The sequence below is a fragment of the Athene cunicularia genome (assembly GCF_003259725.1).
Source record: "Athene cunicularia isolate RWA chromosome 3 unlocalized genomic scaffold, athCun1 chr3_part1, whole genome shotgun sequence".
Classification (NCBI taxonomy): Eukaryota; Metazoa; Chordata; class Aves; order Strigiformes; family Strigidae; genus Athene; species Athene cunicularia.
Genome location: NW_020799097.1, coordinates 106,354,608 through 106,370,367, shown reverse-complemented (window position 1 = coordinate 106,370,367; position 15,760 = coordinate 106,354,608). Strand labels below are relative to the sequence as shown.

General features: G+C 36.6%; 1 protein-coding gene across 2 annotated transcripts in view; it reads left to right on the top strand.

Moving 5' to 3' along the window:
- CDC42BPA (CDC42 binding protein kinase alpha) overlaps positions 1–15,760 on the top strand; it is a 194,326-nt gene that overhangs the window by 116,490 nt on the left and 62,076 nt on the right. For both annotated transcript variants that reach the window (XM_026845705.1, XM_026845704.1), the window contains 9 exons: positions 706–799; positions 1,546–1,746; positions 2,342–2,590; positions 4,248–4,327; positions 5,416–5,582; positions 6,013–6,135; positions 12,375–12,508; positions 14,099–14,341; positions 14,595–14,705. In XM_026845705.1, coding sequence (XP_026701506.1) covers positions 706–799; positions 1,546–1,746; positions 2,342–2,590; positions 4,248–4,327; positions 5,416–5,582; positions 6,013–6,135; positions 12,375–12,508; positions 14,099–14,341; positions 14,595–14,705 — 1,402 coding nt within the window. The remainder of the gene's footprint in view (positions 1–705; positions 800–1,545; positions 1,747–2,341; positions 2,591–4,247; positions 4,328–5,415; positions 5,583–6,012; positions 6,136–12,374; positions 12,509–14,098; positions 14,342–14,594; positions 14,706–15,760) is intronic.

Here is a 15,760-nt window from a genome sequence, read left to right as displayed (position 1 = left end):
ACTGGGGGCATATGCTTTATCTTTCTTTCAGTATACTTAGATATCTGTAAAACGTGAGACAAAAAAGGGGTCAAATTTGCAAAATAAGGAGTATATATTATGTTGCCTCTTAGAAGGATTTTGCCATGTGTATCATGACCTGAATGAGACAGCTGCGGAGTTTCACCAAACAGAGCGGCAGTAGTGTGCACAATGGCTTTGTTGATCATTTCAGCAGAAGTATGACAGATGTACATAGTGAACTGAGATGTCTGTGAGATAAAAATATTGATGAAAGACACTAAATTTGTTAAACGTGTTAATTATGGTTTCATTGACTTTTTGCTCTACTGTAAAACTTAAGAGATTGTTATCTAGCTCCAGTATAAGCGTGCATCTTTACATTTGACAGTACTTCACTAGAATTCTTCAGATGATTTAAAAGTTTAAGTACAAAAGTTCAGAACTAGTAAGATTCTCCTGTATACCTGTGAGAGATGAGAGGAATTTGACCTCACAGTAAAATTAACAGGCATTGTATGATCTGATCTACAGTCCCTGTCATGATATGTCCCTGGTGCAAATTTCACCATATGATGAGTGACTGTGTTCCATCTACTGATCTTTTGCTGGTTTTGAATGATAAGAGTGTTGCAGAATCAATGCTTGGACTATATATTATGCAAAACATTGTCGTACTAATTCTGGAATGTGTTTTAATTGCAGGGATATTAAGCCAGACAACATCTTGATGGATATGAATGGACATATTAGATTAGCAGATTTTGGTTCTTGTCTGAAACTGATGGAAGATGGAACGGTAAATTAGAAAGAGTGATATATTCCTGAACACTTTTCCTACAGTCTTTTGCTAGTCACTAAGATGTGTGCTAATAAAAAGAAAAGGTGCCTTATGTCAAATGAAGTGGAATTGTAATGGTATTGGTATGTAACTAACCTTGGTATGACTGCACAATGCTTGAATTTACTTTCTGTTAAAAGCTTTTTAGATGCATATAGTCAACACATAAATAAATAAAGATAAGCTACACTGTCAGTACTGAGTGTTTGTTGATGAGCTATGAACCTCAGTTTTGAGCTCTGAGCTCTAATCTTTATCAAACATGTAAGTATAAGCAGAATGAGATACTGAAATATGATGACGTGCTAATTGTAGTATATTTAAACTTGCAGGGTATATAGTAGGTGTGACTAGAATGTAATTCCAGTATGTTAATCATGTCCCAGAGTGTTACAAAGTATTTGAGTTAATACATGTGATTACCTAATCCATAATTAATTAACGGCTCTAAGGCTAAGAATTGACAGTTTTGTTCTTTTTGTTATTAAATATTTGTAAGAGTTTAGCAAAAGTACGTTACTGGGATGCCTATTAATATAGTGCCCTGAATGCTTAAGTATTTCTTTATTAATTTAGAAGCCTTTGTGTTTAGTTGTTACAACTAGCACACTAAGCTAAGTTTATATATACATGCACAGTGCCACAAACAGCAGTGTCTGTAATGATGAAAGTTTATTTTAATCCTGGAAATGTAACTTCTACAGGTCCAATCTTCAGTGGCAGTTGGAACTCCAGACTATATCTCTCCAGAAATCTTACAGGCCATGGAAGATGGAAAAGGGAAGTATGGGCCCGAGTGTGACTGGTGGTCCCTAGGCGTTTGCATGTATGAAATGCTTTATGGAGAAACACCCTTTTATGCTGAGTCGTTGGTGGAGACATATGGGAAAATAATGAACCACAAAGTTAGTGCACTTTCTATTTCTCTATTTAAGCTAATTTTTAGGAAGTAATAGGGTAACTTGAAGACTTATTTAAAAATGAGGTTTTATGTACTAATTATGTTAATATTCATAAATGTAGAACAAAAAATATGTTTTCATCTAGTAAGTTTATGGTTATGGATTGCAGATGGCTTTGCTTTAGGATAAAGCAGTTCAGAACTAAAAATCTGGATTTGAAAACATGGCTGTTAGTTCACTCTGTGGAGTAAATCTTGGCTATATCACATCACTCCTTTTGTGTTACTTTCTTCTGGCAAATACATTGATTATCTTATGCAGAAGATTCTTAAATGTTCTTCCACATGGAGGTAACTGTAGAATTCAACAGTGTAAGAGAAATATAAATAAAGGAGAAAAACTAGGAGACCAAAAAAAGTCAATAGTTTCTATCCTTTGAAGAAATCTTTTTCCTAGAAACCTTACTGCATATATTTAAGAACTGGAGTATTTGCACATTTCTTTTACTACATAATGATTTTCTTTAAGAAGAACCTTTTTCTTGTAATAAAAAAACTACTTCTTGGTAATAAACTATTTTCTCTTATTGATCTTTAAGGAGAGGTTTCAGTTTCCTGCTCAAGTGACAGATGTCTCTGAAAGTGCAAAGGACCTCATCCGAAGGCTCATTTGTAGCAGAGAGCATCGACTTGGACAAAATGGGATAGAAGACTTTAAGAACCATCCATTTTTTTCTGGGATTGATTGGGACAACATTAGAAACTGTGAGGCACCTTACATCCCTGAAGTCAGCAGCCCCACTGATACATCAAACTTTGATGTGGATGATGATTGCTTAAAAAATTCTGTAAGTATAGAGTTAACATTTTGACAATTCTGCTTTTGTAGTATACTTTATAACAAAATATATGTAAATGGCAGTTTATTTCACTGTGTTCTGCATAAACAACAAATAACTACTGCTTTGAAGAATTGTGAATGAAGAACATTCGTAGTTCAGAGGCTGATCCTCCAAACATACGTGTAAGGATAACTTCAATTTTGTAAATTCATTGTAACTTTACATGTATTTAAACATCATGTACACCTATTATTTTCAGTAACAAGTTCTTAATGTCCATGATTTATAAAGAATAATATATTTACATGTAGATAGTCTGCAAGACACAGTATTTCTAACAGAGCATTGTTGAGATTTGTACTAACTTTGCATAATACGTTTTATTGTAATGCTCTGCTCTAATTGCTGCTGTCTCTGTAAGATTCCCTTCAGTTCATTCCCACTAAAATTTTTCCTGCTTGTTTTCTGATTTGAGTTTTGGGAAATTTAGGAGAAATACTACAGCCATTTCTTCAGGTATAATCTTAGTGAGAAAGAAATGATTTTGCCTTTGCTTAAAAACCTTTGCAACTACTGATTTTTAACAACCTTAGTGTTGCTATACTTTTGAACAGGAACTTTGACAGATGATAGAGGTCTTAGCATCAGAGGAATGCCTTGTGTTGTCTCCTTGGGAATACTTTTTTTTTGGGGGGGGGTGTTGAAAGATGCAGAAGCCTGCTGTTTACATGCGAGGTGAAGCATTTTCACCTTTTTTGGTTTTGTTTTCTGAACTACCTGTGCAGTAACATGGTCTTGTTCTTAGTTTTCAAAATGCACAACAATGTAGTCTTGATGTACATACACAGTCTAGCCATGTCGTTGGTGTTCTTTTGTTTGAAAAAAATCATTATGTTACCTTTTCTTGAAATTTAGAATGTTTTAGCACTTTCAGCATGATAATCTTCTTAGGGAGTTTCTTTTGATGACCATTAAGACTGTTTCTAGTATAGCAGCATAAACCTTGCGTCTTGGGGTTAAACAGGAAACATAGCAGGGTATTTAAGAATATTAGAACTTACAATGGTTCAAATAATATAGCAACAGGGTTATTTTAGCCTGAGGAGAAGCTCAAAGATTTGTCTTGGTTTGTACTTCTTTGACTGGAAAAAGGAGCAATGAAGGAAGAAATGGTCAAAGCACTAATAGGATTAGAAAATCCTGTGGTATTACTTCTTTCTAGTAAATGTCTGATTCTTGTTCTCTCCAAATAGAGATAGCCTACTCAGAAGTAGGGTTGGTAACTCTACAGGCAGGAAGCCCTGCTGACTAAATAGCAGAGAGGAGTATAGGAGGGAATAAAAGGTGATACTCTTTATGCTAAGAGCTTCCTGGAAAAAAATAAGGAATAAATCATCTTTTAATATATGTTATATTCTGCTTTCCTCCAATGATAGCCTATTTAATTAGAAAAGCATTTTTATGCCAGCATGCTGTATTTTTGTATATTGAATGCTGTTATAGGTTTAGGTGATGCTGTTTCATATTTGGACTGTAGATAAAGATGACTGTGAATATAGTTAATATATTAACACTAACACTTCACATGGTTAAATGTGAAAATCTTTTTAAGTCCAGTAGTAGTAGTAGTATTACTTAATCAACTGTCCTATTATTTTTCTAGGAAACAATGCCTCCACCATCACACACTGCATTTTCTGGCCATCATTTACCATTTGTGGGTTTTACATACACAAGTAGCTGGTAAGTTAAGAGTTCCAAAATTATCTGTAGGATAGTTACATAGTATCTTAAGTTTATGTCTCTGAAACCAACTGCAAACAGACACCAAAGAATGTGGTTTATTGAGGAAATTTCTAGGCAGTAATCTAAAATGCTGTCTGTCCAAAAGAATGAGCTCTCTGCAGGTAAAATTTACTTGAATTTAAAGGTCAGCACTTGTGTTCAGAAGAGTTTTGTTGATAAAGGTGTTTTTCAGACAATGTATGAAGTTAACTGCATCTGACAAAGTTAGGACCAGATGTGCAGACCCAGAGTGAACTTAGCTTATTAGACTTTAAAAACAGTTTTAGTTCTAGTCTTTTGCCACTCGTATAAGTCTGAATGGAAATCTTTTAAAAATTGCATTTATTGATGTTTGGTATTAATGTGGTATTTGTCATGTTCATCTCAATGCTAAATTAATCAGTAACAAGGAAGTTCTTGTATGCTCCTTGATCATACAAGGACTTGGTCGTATTTTATTTATGAAAATAAATAAATAAATATTGTTTACAACCACTGAAAAAACAGGCCTATCTTTCTGCAAACACATGTGCTTAATGCTGGTTATGTGACATGTCCTGTAGACTTCAGAAGGATTATTTGCATAAATAGTAGTATGTGTACACGACTACCCACAGAATCAGGGCCACAGCATTTGTGATATGTGCCCTAGCTGTCATGTGCTAATCTCATACTATTTGTTGTGATTGTTGTCTTTAAAGTATTTGGGAAACTTGATTAATTATTTTAAAAGAAACCATTGTTGTAATCTTACTACCTAGATTGTTGCTTTTTGCTACTGGCTAATGTTTGCATAATGACAGTTTTTAATCAAGAGTTCCTTCACTTTCATGTAACAATAAATGCACTGCAGTGATCAGTCTTGCTAGGTAAAAATTAATTCAATTTTTAATGAGCACATACTAGCAAGGTATTATTTGACTGTATAATAAATTGCATAGTAATTAACTATTTAAACAACTATTCATTGATTGGCTTTTTAAAAAAAAATTATCTTAAACACAGTCTGTTGTAGAACCCAGTGCTATTTAATTTTTTTCTCCCAGTGTGCTTTCAGACCGCAGCTGTCTAAGACTGACAGCTGGACCACCCTCCATGGATCTTGACGCAAGCATTCAAAGAACTTTGGAGGATAGTTTAGCAACAGAAGCTTATGAGAGGAGAATAAGACGTCTAGAACAGGAAAAGCTTGAACTTAGTAGAAAACTACAAGGTATAGTCATTAAAAAAAATTATTCAACTTTGATTAGGTTTGTAAGGTATGGTTTACACTGTGGAAAAAAAAATAAATATACCTCCTGGAATGCTTTTTAGCAGAAAAGAATTCTCATTGTTTCCCTCGACAAATTAAATGTCTGTTACTTTTTATGGCTGAAATATCACATGTATGTAACTTCTTATAACATGCTGACTTTGTTCTCACTGTGCCTTGGTTAATATGGCATAAAGATTTCATTCTTAAAACTGCTAAAAACTTAGTTTGTCCAGCTGACAACTGTTACTGAAAATTTGGCATACAGTAGTTGGAAATTACAAATTGTAGAATACTCAGTGAGGAATGTCTTAATCTATCAGTAATATCTTTTTGACCTCCTGAGATGTCAGGTGTCTAATTTGTCCCTCTCTCTAACATCTTTTTCTAGAGTCCACCCAGACAGTCCAGGCTCTGCAGTATTCAACAGTGGATGGCCCAATAACAGCAAGCAAAGATTTAGAAATTAAAAGTTTGAAAGAAGAAATTGAAAAGTTGAAGAAACAAGTAACAGGTATGTTATAAATGATACAAATATTAATGTAAAAACTGTAACAGGAAACAATATTTTGACAAGATTTTTTTCTCCTAATGTAATGCTAGTTTGTTTTTTCATAGAGTCTTACAGTCTATTTCTACTTCTCATTTTATTCTTTGCTTTTCATTGGTAGCTCATCATTTTCGACAAATTGAACTTAATATACAGTACTTCAGTAATTCCAGTTGCAAGGCAGAAGGAAGATTTCAGTGACTTCTGCTATTATTATTAGTGGTAAAGATCCACTAGCTTTAAATTTTGATGTTGCTAATTTACATGGATCAGGCACTACCTCAGAATCTGTGAAACCATGATCAATTTCCATAGTACTACCTTTTTGTTGTTTTTTTTTCTTCCCCTTCCCTTCCTCCTGCAATGTGTACTGCAAGAGCAGATGAAGCACTTGATTGATTATTTTTGGCAGTATCAAAAGTCACTGCTGTCTTTTCAGAAGTCATTAGTCACTGTAGCATATCTTGGCATTCCTTGCTTTGTACATCTCTGCACTCTGCTGTGCAGGTAGATAGGTAGTAAACTGGAAGGAAGGTGGTGTTTCTTGCTGACATAAGTAAATATGAGGGGTGAAGAATTTAACATAGCAATTTTAGTAGTCTTAAAAGTATTTGATGGAAGGGTAGTTTGTTACGATCTAAGCATCAATTGATATTTTTCATTGTCTCATTTTCTGTTGAATCTTCCTTGTAAGGGCCAAATTTGTGAAATGTGTTCACAATTTTGATTGTATTTATATTTTATTTGAAACCACAGAGGTTTATGATGTGCTGTTGCTTAGTGCATCATAACTGGATGTGGAGTAAAAGCTAGATCAAACTGGCGATGTGGCTTTCTGCCTATTTTCTTGGAACAGTATTTTAGAATAGTGTGGGAGGTGGGCTGTGTGCATGTGAGCTACAGTGATACTGAGTTTTCCAAGTGGCGGGGAGTAGTGGAGGGTGTTTTCCATGGGAGAGGACACTATGGGGTATAAGACTGCAGTTCCACAAGCAGCAAAACAGACCAAATAAAACTCTACCACCAAAATGGGTCCTGCTCACATCTGTGTAGCCCTTGCTCTCTCTGTGCATGCCCCAGACTCTCTTTAATTCACTCAAAGAAAAAAAAGAAAGAACTGTCTAGATAGAAAGAATTTACTCAATTTATGATCTGATAAATCAGCACAAGGTGGGCAATAGGTGCATGCAAGGAAAGGGAGATGAGAGGGGGAAGAACCACCTCTCAGCTCTGCTGTCAATGAACTGTCATTTCTTACAAAACTGAACATTTATTTCCTTTCCATTTTATTCCTTTGCTTCTGAGAGTTCATGAAGGTTTTATGATAACTAAAAATTTGGCTATCAAGTATCTTAGTACTTTAAGTTTGAAAGGTGTTTTTGAAATCTGTGCAGATAAAGAGCTTAATTTCTTTAATTAATGTCATACTGTCTTTCTTTAGAACTGCCAGACTAGTCAAAAAGTGAAGATCTACTTAACCCAGTATCCTGTGTCTTTACAGAAGCTACTGGAGATATTTAGGGAAAGATCCAAGGAAATTCAATATGTCCAAATCCATCTTTTTCCAGCCTTGCTCTCCCAGATTCTGGCAATTCATGTTTTAAGAACTTGCAGAGAGAGTTCTTGATATGATGCTCTGAATTATGTTAAAGGGAGTTTTCTCTTGTAGTGATTTCATAGCACAGGACTTCTGCTCTCCTGCTGCTCCGTAACGGTTTCTTCAAAATAGGATCTTGAAAGCAGAGAGATCTTCAAAAAGGAAAAAAAGGAAGCACAGCAAGATGTTTTTTAATTACAAAAATTAACAAGATTGGTAGAGACTGTTAGGTACCAGGACTAGAACCATAGAAATGGGAAGAACAAATCTAATTCCTCTCGTCAATTGAAATAGGAAAATGTCTGAATTTGTGAGGGAAAAATCAGTCACAACTAGCGGTAGATAGATCTCTATTACTTGCCACCTGTGGCAAGGGAAAAAAATCCAGCGGGAAAGGTTGGAGGAAACTACAAAAAATACTTGTTTTGGTTTGTATTTGTGAAAAGACTTCATTCAGTTCCTGAAAGTGTCAGGAATGCCAGCAGCGACACCCACAGAAAGAATAACTTGAACTTAACTTCCCAACATTTTAGTTGGTGTGTTTAGACCCTGCTGCTACATTATGGGGCAGAAACATACTGTGTATGAACTGCAGACTGCAGCACGTAGATTATATGCTGTTAAAATTGTGGAGTCTGAAAAAAGTCTGTTACAGATATGCAGTTGGACAGCTGCTCTGGCATGATGCAGCAATTTCGTATTGCACCATAAGCATTATTTTGGGATGTGAAACATGGCTTAACTATATCTGGGAGGATCACTCTGGTTTTAGTGATGCCATATTGGCGCTATGTCAGGACAAAGGTTGTTGTGAAGTTTCTCTCCAGCCAAATGTCCCTCCACTTGCTGCTGTAATGAGGAAAAAGACATGATGAGAAAACTCTGTTCTGCAGCGATCCTCAGCTCTGGTTTTGGCTCTTTGGGACCAATGAAAAACAACATATACAAGAACAGCTTTTGTGTGGGACCAGACCTTCATAGAAAAGCATCGGGATCATCTTTAAATTATATTTTATTCTTGTCTCTTGAGCTGCAACTTAGATTTCAGTTCATTGCTGAAGGTATTACTCGATTCCTTTGGTAATAAAAAAAATTTTTAAAGTTGTGGGAACGTTCCCTAACACAACTGTTAGCCCTTTTCACATTTAAAGGAACTCAGTGTCTGGTGGAGGCAGTTAATATAGAGAAGGTTCTCCCTTAAGTATCCATTAAGAATTTTCTGCTTTGTGTCACATACGTATTTGTATATTTATTCCTAGATACAATATGTGCTTTTGTGGTTTTTTTGGTTGGAAGTGAACAATGTGATTAAATGAGGAAGATGTAGAGGTGTCTAATCCATCACCACGTAACTTTTCCAGTATATACTTGAATGCCTTTTCTGGTCCAGACAATACAGCCATTAGTTAGAAGACTAATTTGTGTCCGGAGTTGTAATTAATGCAAGCTAATTTGATAAAACTGGGAAAAAAAGAATGTTGTGTTTTGCTTGATTTTATGGGATTTTTTTTGTGAGATGGATTTTAAAACTAAATTAATGACAGAATACAGACACAAACCAAGTGATGGTCATGTCTGAATGCTTCCAAATATAGGGGAGTTAGTTCCAAGTTTTCTGGGTGGCCTTTAAAATATCTAAATTTCCAAATCTAGATCTGTTTAAGAATGTTCAGTTCAGATGCAGAGCTGAACTCTATGCTTTGGGCTCATCTCTTGGACAATTAAATGTAATGTAATAAGATGCTACGGTGAGTGTTCGCATATATTAGCTAAAATGTTCCCAACAACTAGGGTGATTAGATGGAAGATTACCATTTACTACACATATGTCATAACTGGCTTTTGGTTATGTTCTTTAACCTGTTTTACTGCCTCTTTTAGATCTGTGAGAGTAAACACCTGCTTAAAAGGTAATAAAAAATGAACATGAAATTGTGTCAAATTCAAGACTGTCACTGGTGGGACCTTAGAAAAAAATATTTTTCTTGTCTATTTAGTTTTTCAGGAAATGACAAGCTAGCATATGCTTTCAATTTTTGAGGTCAAAGTTATAATTTTTGCTCGCTAAGTTACATAGGAGAAAACTTTGAGGAATCTTTAATATTGCCAAATATGTAAAGGGCAGCAATGGAAGAAGAAAACAGAGCTGTGGAACAAAGTAGTTCATGCACAGAAGAGAGATTTATCTTGGCTCAGTAGAGCTATATATAAACTTTATTTTTGCTAGTGACTTCACAGTAGACTATATAAGAGTCAGTTATTTTCTGCTTTGAGCTGCATCTCTTATTTAAATGCATTCTTTTAAATTTTTAAAAGAGTCAATGAATTAAAACAATAGTGAATATTTTTCGGGGTACAAGCTAATGGTATTCATTTGCTTGTAAAATTCTTATGTTTCAGAAATTACAGCTCTTAGAAATCTATGTCTTTTTATATTTTATTTCCCCAAGAGCCAGTCTCTCAGGGTTGCATTTATAAAAAGTAATAAAAGGCTCTTATTAAGAATATAGATGGATTCCTGTTCTGTGGGTAAATACATATGGTCTGAAGACTTGCCACAACTGAAATCAAAGGCAAAATGTCTAGTGATTTCATAGAACTTGGAATTAACCTACCTGAAAATATATGTGGCTTTAAATTCTTGTTTTTAAGCAAAGGACAACAGAAGAAGAACAAACCTGATCTCCTACAACAGGGCGACCTGCTTATTGGATGAGGGAAAGGCTGTGGATGGTGTTTACCTTGACTTCAGTAAGGGCTTTGACTCCGTTTCCCACAGCATCCTACTGGCAAAACTGGCTGCTCACAGCTCGGATGGGCACACGCTTTGCTGGGTAAAAAACTGTCTGGATAGCCGGGCCCAGAGAGTTGTGGTGAACGGAGTTAAATCCAGCTGGCAGCCGGTCATGAGTGGTGTCCCCCAGGGCTGGGTTTTGGGGCCACTCCTGTTTAACATCTTTATTGCTGATCTAGACGAGGGGATGGAGTGCACCCTCAGTCAGTTTGCAGCTGACACCCAGTTGGGTGGGAGTGTTGATCTGCTCGAGGGCAGGGAGGCTCTGCAGAGAGACCTGGACAGGCTGGAGCCATGGGCTGAGGCCAACTGGAGGAGTTTCAATAAGGCCAAATGCCGGGGGCTGCCCTTGGGCCACAACAACCCCCAGCAGCGCTACAGGCTTGGGGAGGAGTGGCTGGAGAGCTGCCAGTCAGAGAGGGACCTGGGGGGGTTGATTGACAGCCGGCTGAACAGGAGCCAGCAGTGTGCCCAGGGGGCCAAGAAGGCCAATGGCATCCTGGCTTGTGTCAGCAATAGCGTGGCCAGCAGGGACAGGGAAGGGATCTGACCCCTGTACTCGGCACTGGTGAGGCCGCCCCTCGATTCCTGTGTTCAGTTTTGGGCCCCTCACTACAAAAAGGACATTGAATGACTCGAGCGTGTCCAGAGAAGGGCAACGGAGCTGGTGCAGGGTCTGGAGCACAGGTCGTACGGGGAGCGGCTGAGGGAACTGGGGGGGTTTAGTCTGGAGAAGAGGAGGCTGAGGGGAGACCTCATCGCCCTCTACAGCTCCCTGAAAGGAGGGTGCAGAGAGCTGGGGATGAGTCTCTTTAACCAAGTAATTAAGCGATAGAACAGGAGGGAGTGGCCTCAAGTTGCCCCAGGGAAGGTTTAGACTGGGTATTAGGAAGCAATTCTTTGCAGAATGGTTTGTTAGGTGTTGGAATGGGCTGCCCAGGGAGGTGGTGGAGTCCCCATCCCTGGAGGTGTTTAAGAGTCGGTCAACATAGTGCTGAGGGATCTGGTGTAGCTGGGAACTGTCAGGTTAATGGTTGGTCTGGATGATCTGCAAGGTCTTTTCTAACCTAGACGATTCTGTGATTCTGTGGTCTAAGAGGGGAAAAACTACCCATTAGCTAGAGATTTTCAGTTGTTGTATTTTATGGATTTCAACTCTTCACATTGTACCATTTGAGTGTATTTATATGACATTATTTAGCTGTGGCATAGAAAGGTACTGTCATTGTGTAACTGACGGTAAGAAACTGTAATAGTCTTCCTGTATTTATAGTAGTAACAAAGCAGATCACATAAACACAAGTGGTTTTCACACTAGAAATAAGTAAAATCATCTGAAGTTAATTTTAAGTGTATCAACAGGAGAACACTTGCCAACTCTTGAGTGACCCGTTACTTTTACTGTTTCTTTCTGGGGGAGTTTGTGAGGAGGAGGGCAACTGTTTATAATTACAGTGTAATAAAAGATGCATTATATATTACATCACAGTGCGTAAAAGTCAAATGCATAGGTCATGTTAAGGCATACATTACAGAACTATGTACAGTGCATGATTATTATAAAGTAAAAAGACAAGTTGTTACTGCTTTCTATGCTGTTTTGTGGCAAGCTGTGACCTTCTATTCTGTTTCATTAAAAGCAGATAATAGCGGTTGAAACAACCTGCTCACTTTTCTCAACCAGACAAGAATTGCATTATTTTGTGATTAAATAGAAACAAATACTGAAGGGACTTAAAGGAGCTAGACTGTGCTATTCTAGAATAATGGTATTTTTCCTTGACATATTTAAAAGTCCACTGCTTTTTCTAGATTCTGGTCAGCTAGAACAGCAACTTGAGGAGGCCAGCACTGCAAGACGGGAGTTGGATGATGCTTCCAGACAAATAAAGGCTTTTGAGAAACAGGTCAGAACGCTGAAGCAAGAGAGGGAAGATCTTAATAAGGTAAAAGCATTTTGTCAGCAACTCTTCTAAACCCTAAAGACTATTTTATTTTTGTTCATTTTGTTTGAAATAACTTTCAAGTGTAAAATTAATGAGCAGACAACAAATGTGTAGTGTGACCTACTTTGCTTTCTGCCTTTTTTTTGAAGACAAGGACCTTATTTAACACATATGCTGTGTGTATGACTGCTGGGTGGTCCTAGGTGACTGCTTACAGATAGTGGCTGCAAAGAAGGTTTATTGCTTCAGATTAAGGTGATAATGATAGTAGTTAGAAGACAAAATAGAGAACTATTCTAGATAAATAATATAATCTGAATGGGTAAGACTGTAGCAAGGAAAAAATGTTAAGAATATGGTATTAAATCTGTCACAGAATTGTTTCCAGAAGAGAGAGATGAAAAATTGCCCACATGTGAAGATTGAAAACTAATTTGAAATAACTACTTTTAAACAATACTGAGGTTTATTTCTTCTTCTCTGACTCCTTGATACCTTGTTTGGTTATTTATAACATACTGTCTTTCATGGCTCTTTTTTTATATTCATGGTTAAATCAGCCTGTAATCAGGTGTGAAATACATTAGCCTGTTTCTCATCATGATTATATCTGCCCAGTATTTTAGAGTCCACATTGATGTATTTAACACTGTTTCTTTTAACCCTTAAGGCTCTTAAAACTTTGAAAGCTGCCAGTTTGTCCAAGAAAGAGCATCTCTCTTCTAAAACAACTCGTAGTTATTAGGACCTCTCTTTATAACAAAGGCATTTAGAGTTGTATAGATGTCAACAGTGCTAAATATTAATTCTTCCTGCCACTGTTCTTTTCATCCTCAGACTCGCTTTTCCTTGCTTCTTTGTTCTGCTCCAGTTTGGCTGAACATCATTAAACCGTTTAAACTGTTGTGGTCCTTCATTCGTAGTGTAGTAGCACAGATCTAGGACACAGCAAGCTTTATGAAGGTACTGTGCTGTAGATTTATTACAGCACTAGCAGTGTTACTTCATGTAGGTTCTTCTAAAAGACTAATTATCATATATTGCTGTTAATCACTGCAGTGCTTTGCCTGAAACTTTCTGTAATATTTGGTATTATGGTACAGTGTGTGGAAGTCATACTTGCCATTGCAGGTCAAATTTCAGAAGCTTCTAAGTAGAAATTTTCATAGAGCAGAGTTCTCCATTCAATTAATGCAAAAACTTTTAAAATAATTTAACAGATAAGAACTATTCTTTTTATTTATTTAAAGATTTCTTGAAAAACTATGCTGATGATATCTTTTAGTTAAGAAAGCAATGTATTTTTATATTTTAATGCAAGTGCTTGAAAGCCATTGTGTTTAACGTATAATGGTGGAGTAAGTTCCCAACTCAGTTTACATTTATGCAGTTTTACGAACTTCAGTAGTGTAAAACCTGGCCTCTTTCCATATTTAGAGAGGCATACAATCTGTATAGAGATGCATTCATGAAAAGAAATTAATATGTAGTTTCTGTTCACTCTGGAAAAGGTGTTAGATGCGCATCCAACGACAGAATTGGCCTTGCAGCTTTCTAGGTTTATTACTTAATTCTTTTTTTAAACTGTAGGAACTGGCAGAATCTAGTGACAGATTAAAATCCCAAGCCAAAGAGCTGAAAGATGCACACAGCCAGCGGAAATTGGCAATGCAGGAGTTCTCAGAGATGAACGAGCGGCTGACAGACTTGCACTCTCAAAAACAAAAGCTTGCCCGCCAGCTCCGAGATAAGGAGGAAGAAATGGAAGTGGTGATGCAAAAAGTAGAAAGTTTAAGGCAAGAGTTACGCAGAACAGAGAGACTTAAAAAAGAAGTAAGTGGTGAGAAGACTGTTTAGAATCTATGAAATAGTAGTTATATGTAAGGTTTTCTGACAATGTAATTTTTTTATCTATAAATCTTTAATTCTTTGTTGTTTCAAACAGTACCAATTTTATTTTCTAAGAATTTGAAGTGTTCAGTTTAGTGCTGAAGATTTATCTCTTATATTGCAAACCATCAATAGATTTTGAAAAAAAACAAAACCATAAGAATCCTACCTATTAAAAACATATGTACTTTTGTAGCTGGAAGTCCAAGCTGAAGCCGCAGCTGCTGAGGCATCCAAAGACAGGAAATTGCGAGAGAGGAGTGAACAGTACTCTAAACAGTTGGAAAGCGAAGTAGAAGGGCTAAAGGTTAGTCTGTTTTGATATTAACACCTGCAAACTTACTAGTCAACTAGGACTTGAATCTGTTTGATTGCTTTCAGATGTAGAACAAAAGGGTATTGTCAGTTTGTCACTTCACTTGATGCTGAATATTAATGCAAGCGTGGATCACATTCCTGTCCAGAAACATCAACACGTACCTAATGCACTTTTCAGGCCATCGTGTTCACTACTCACTGAAGTATTTCTTAATAGTCAATGATCTTTCTCCAGATTGCTTCCATTATTACTTTGTTTACCTGTTAAAAGTGTTTTGTTGGGGTTTTTTTTAGTGTAGGATGGTTGAGTATTTGAAGATAAACCTGCAGTCTGTACAGGTTTCTGTATAGATGTCTTGTGTACTGTGTTGTTATTCAGCATGTCAGTCCAAAGAAAGATGGTTTCCTCCACCATAGCTGTCAACTGATGTAACTGTAGAGAAAAAGTTTTAGGGTAATTCTGCCTTTCAGTCAGAAGTTGAGACATTTTTGCACACGAGCACTAAGACTTTGTTTATATTGATGAGATTGCTCAGACATATATGTGGTTTTAGGAGCAGAAATTAAGTAAGCCAATAATGTTAGCCATGATTTTATGGTATAATTTAGCATTTTATATGGTGCTCTGAAGAAATCAGACTATCTCAAAAACTGAGTGAGAAAGTTTTTTATTTCCACATGAGGATTGCTCTTCATTTACAGCAAAATTCTGTTCCCAGTGTTTTGTCCAGTGGGATAATTCTAAACTTTTTGTGCAAAATATCAGATTAGGCCTATTCTGGCCTTAATTTACATGAATAACAGGGGTTTCTTTATTAGAATTCTGTGGGATATTTGTCAACATCAAGTCACTCTTGGGGTTTCTTTGGAAACATTCTTTTATTTTGCCTTCCTTTGCTAAATGACGATAAGGAAATCCATTCAGTAAGAAGTTTGGATTTATAAAGTTTCCACTGCTGTGAGTTCAGATTATCTGAAAACTAAGATGTATTTCTTCTGCTTTCATGAATCTTCACCACCAGCGAAGAGTTTGTAAGATGGCTT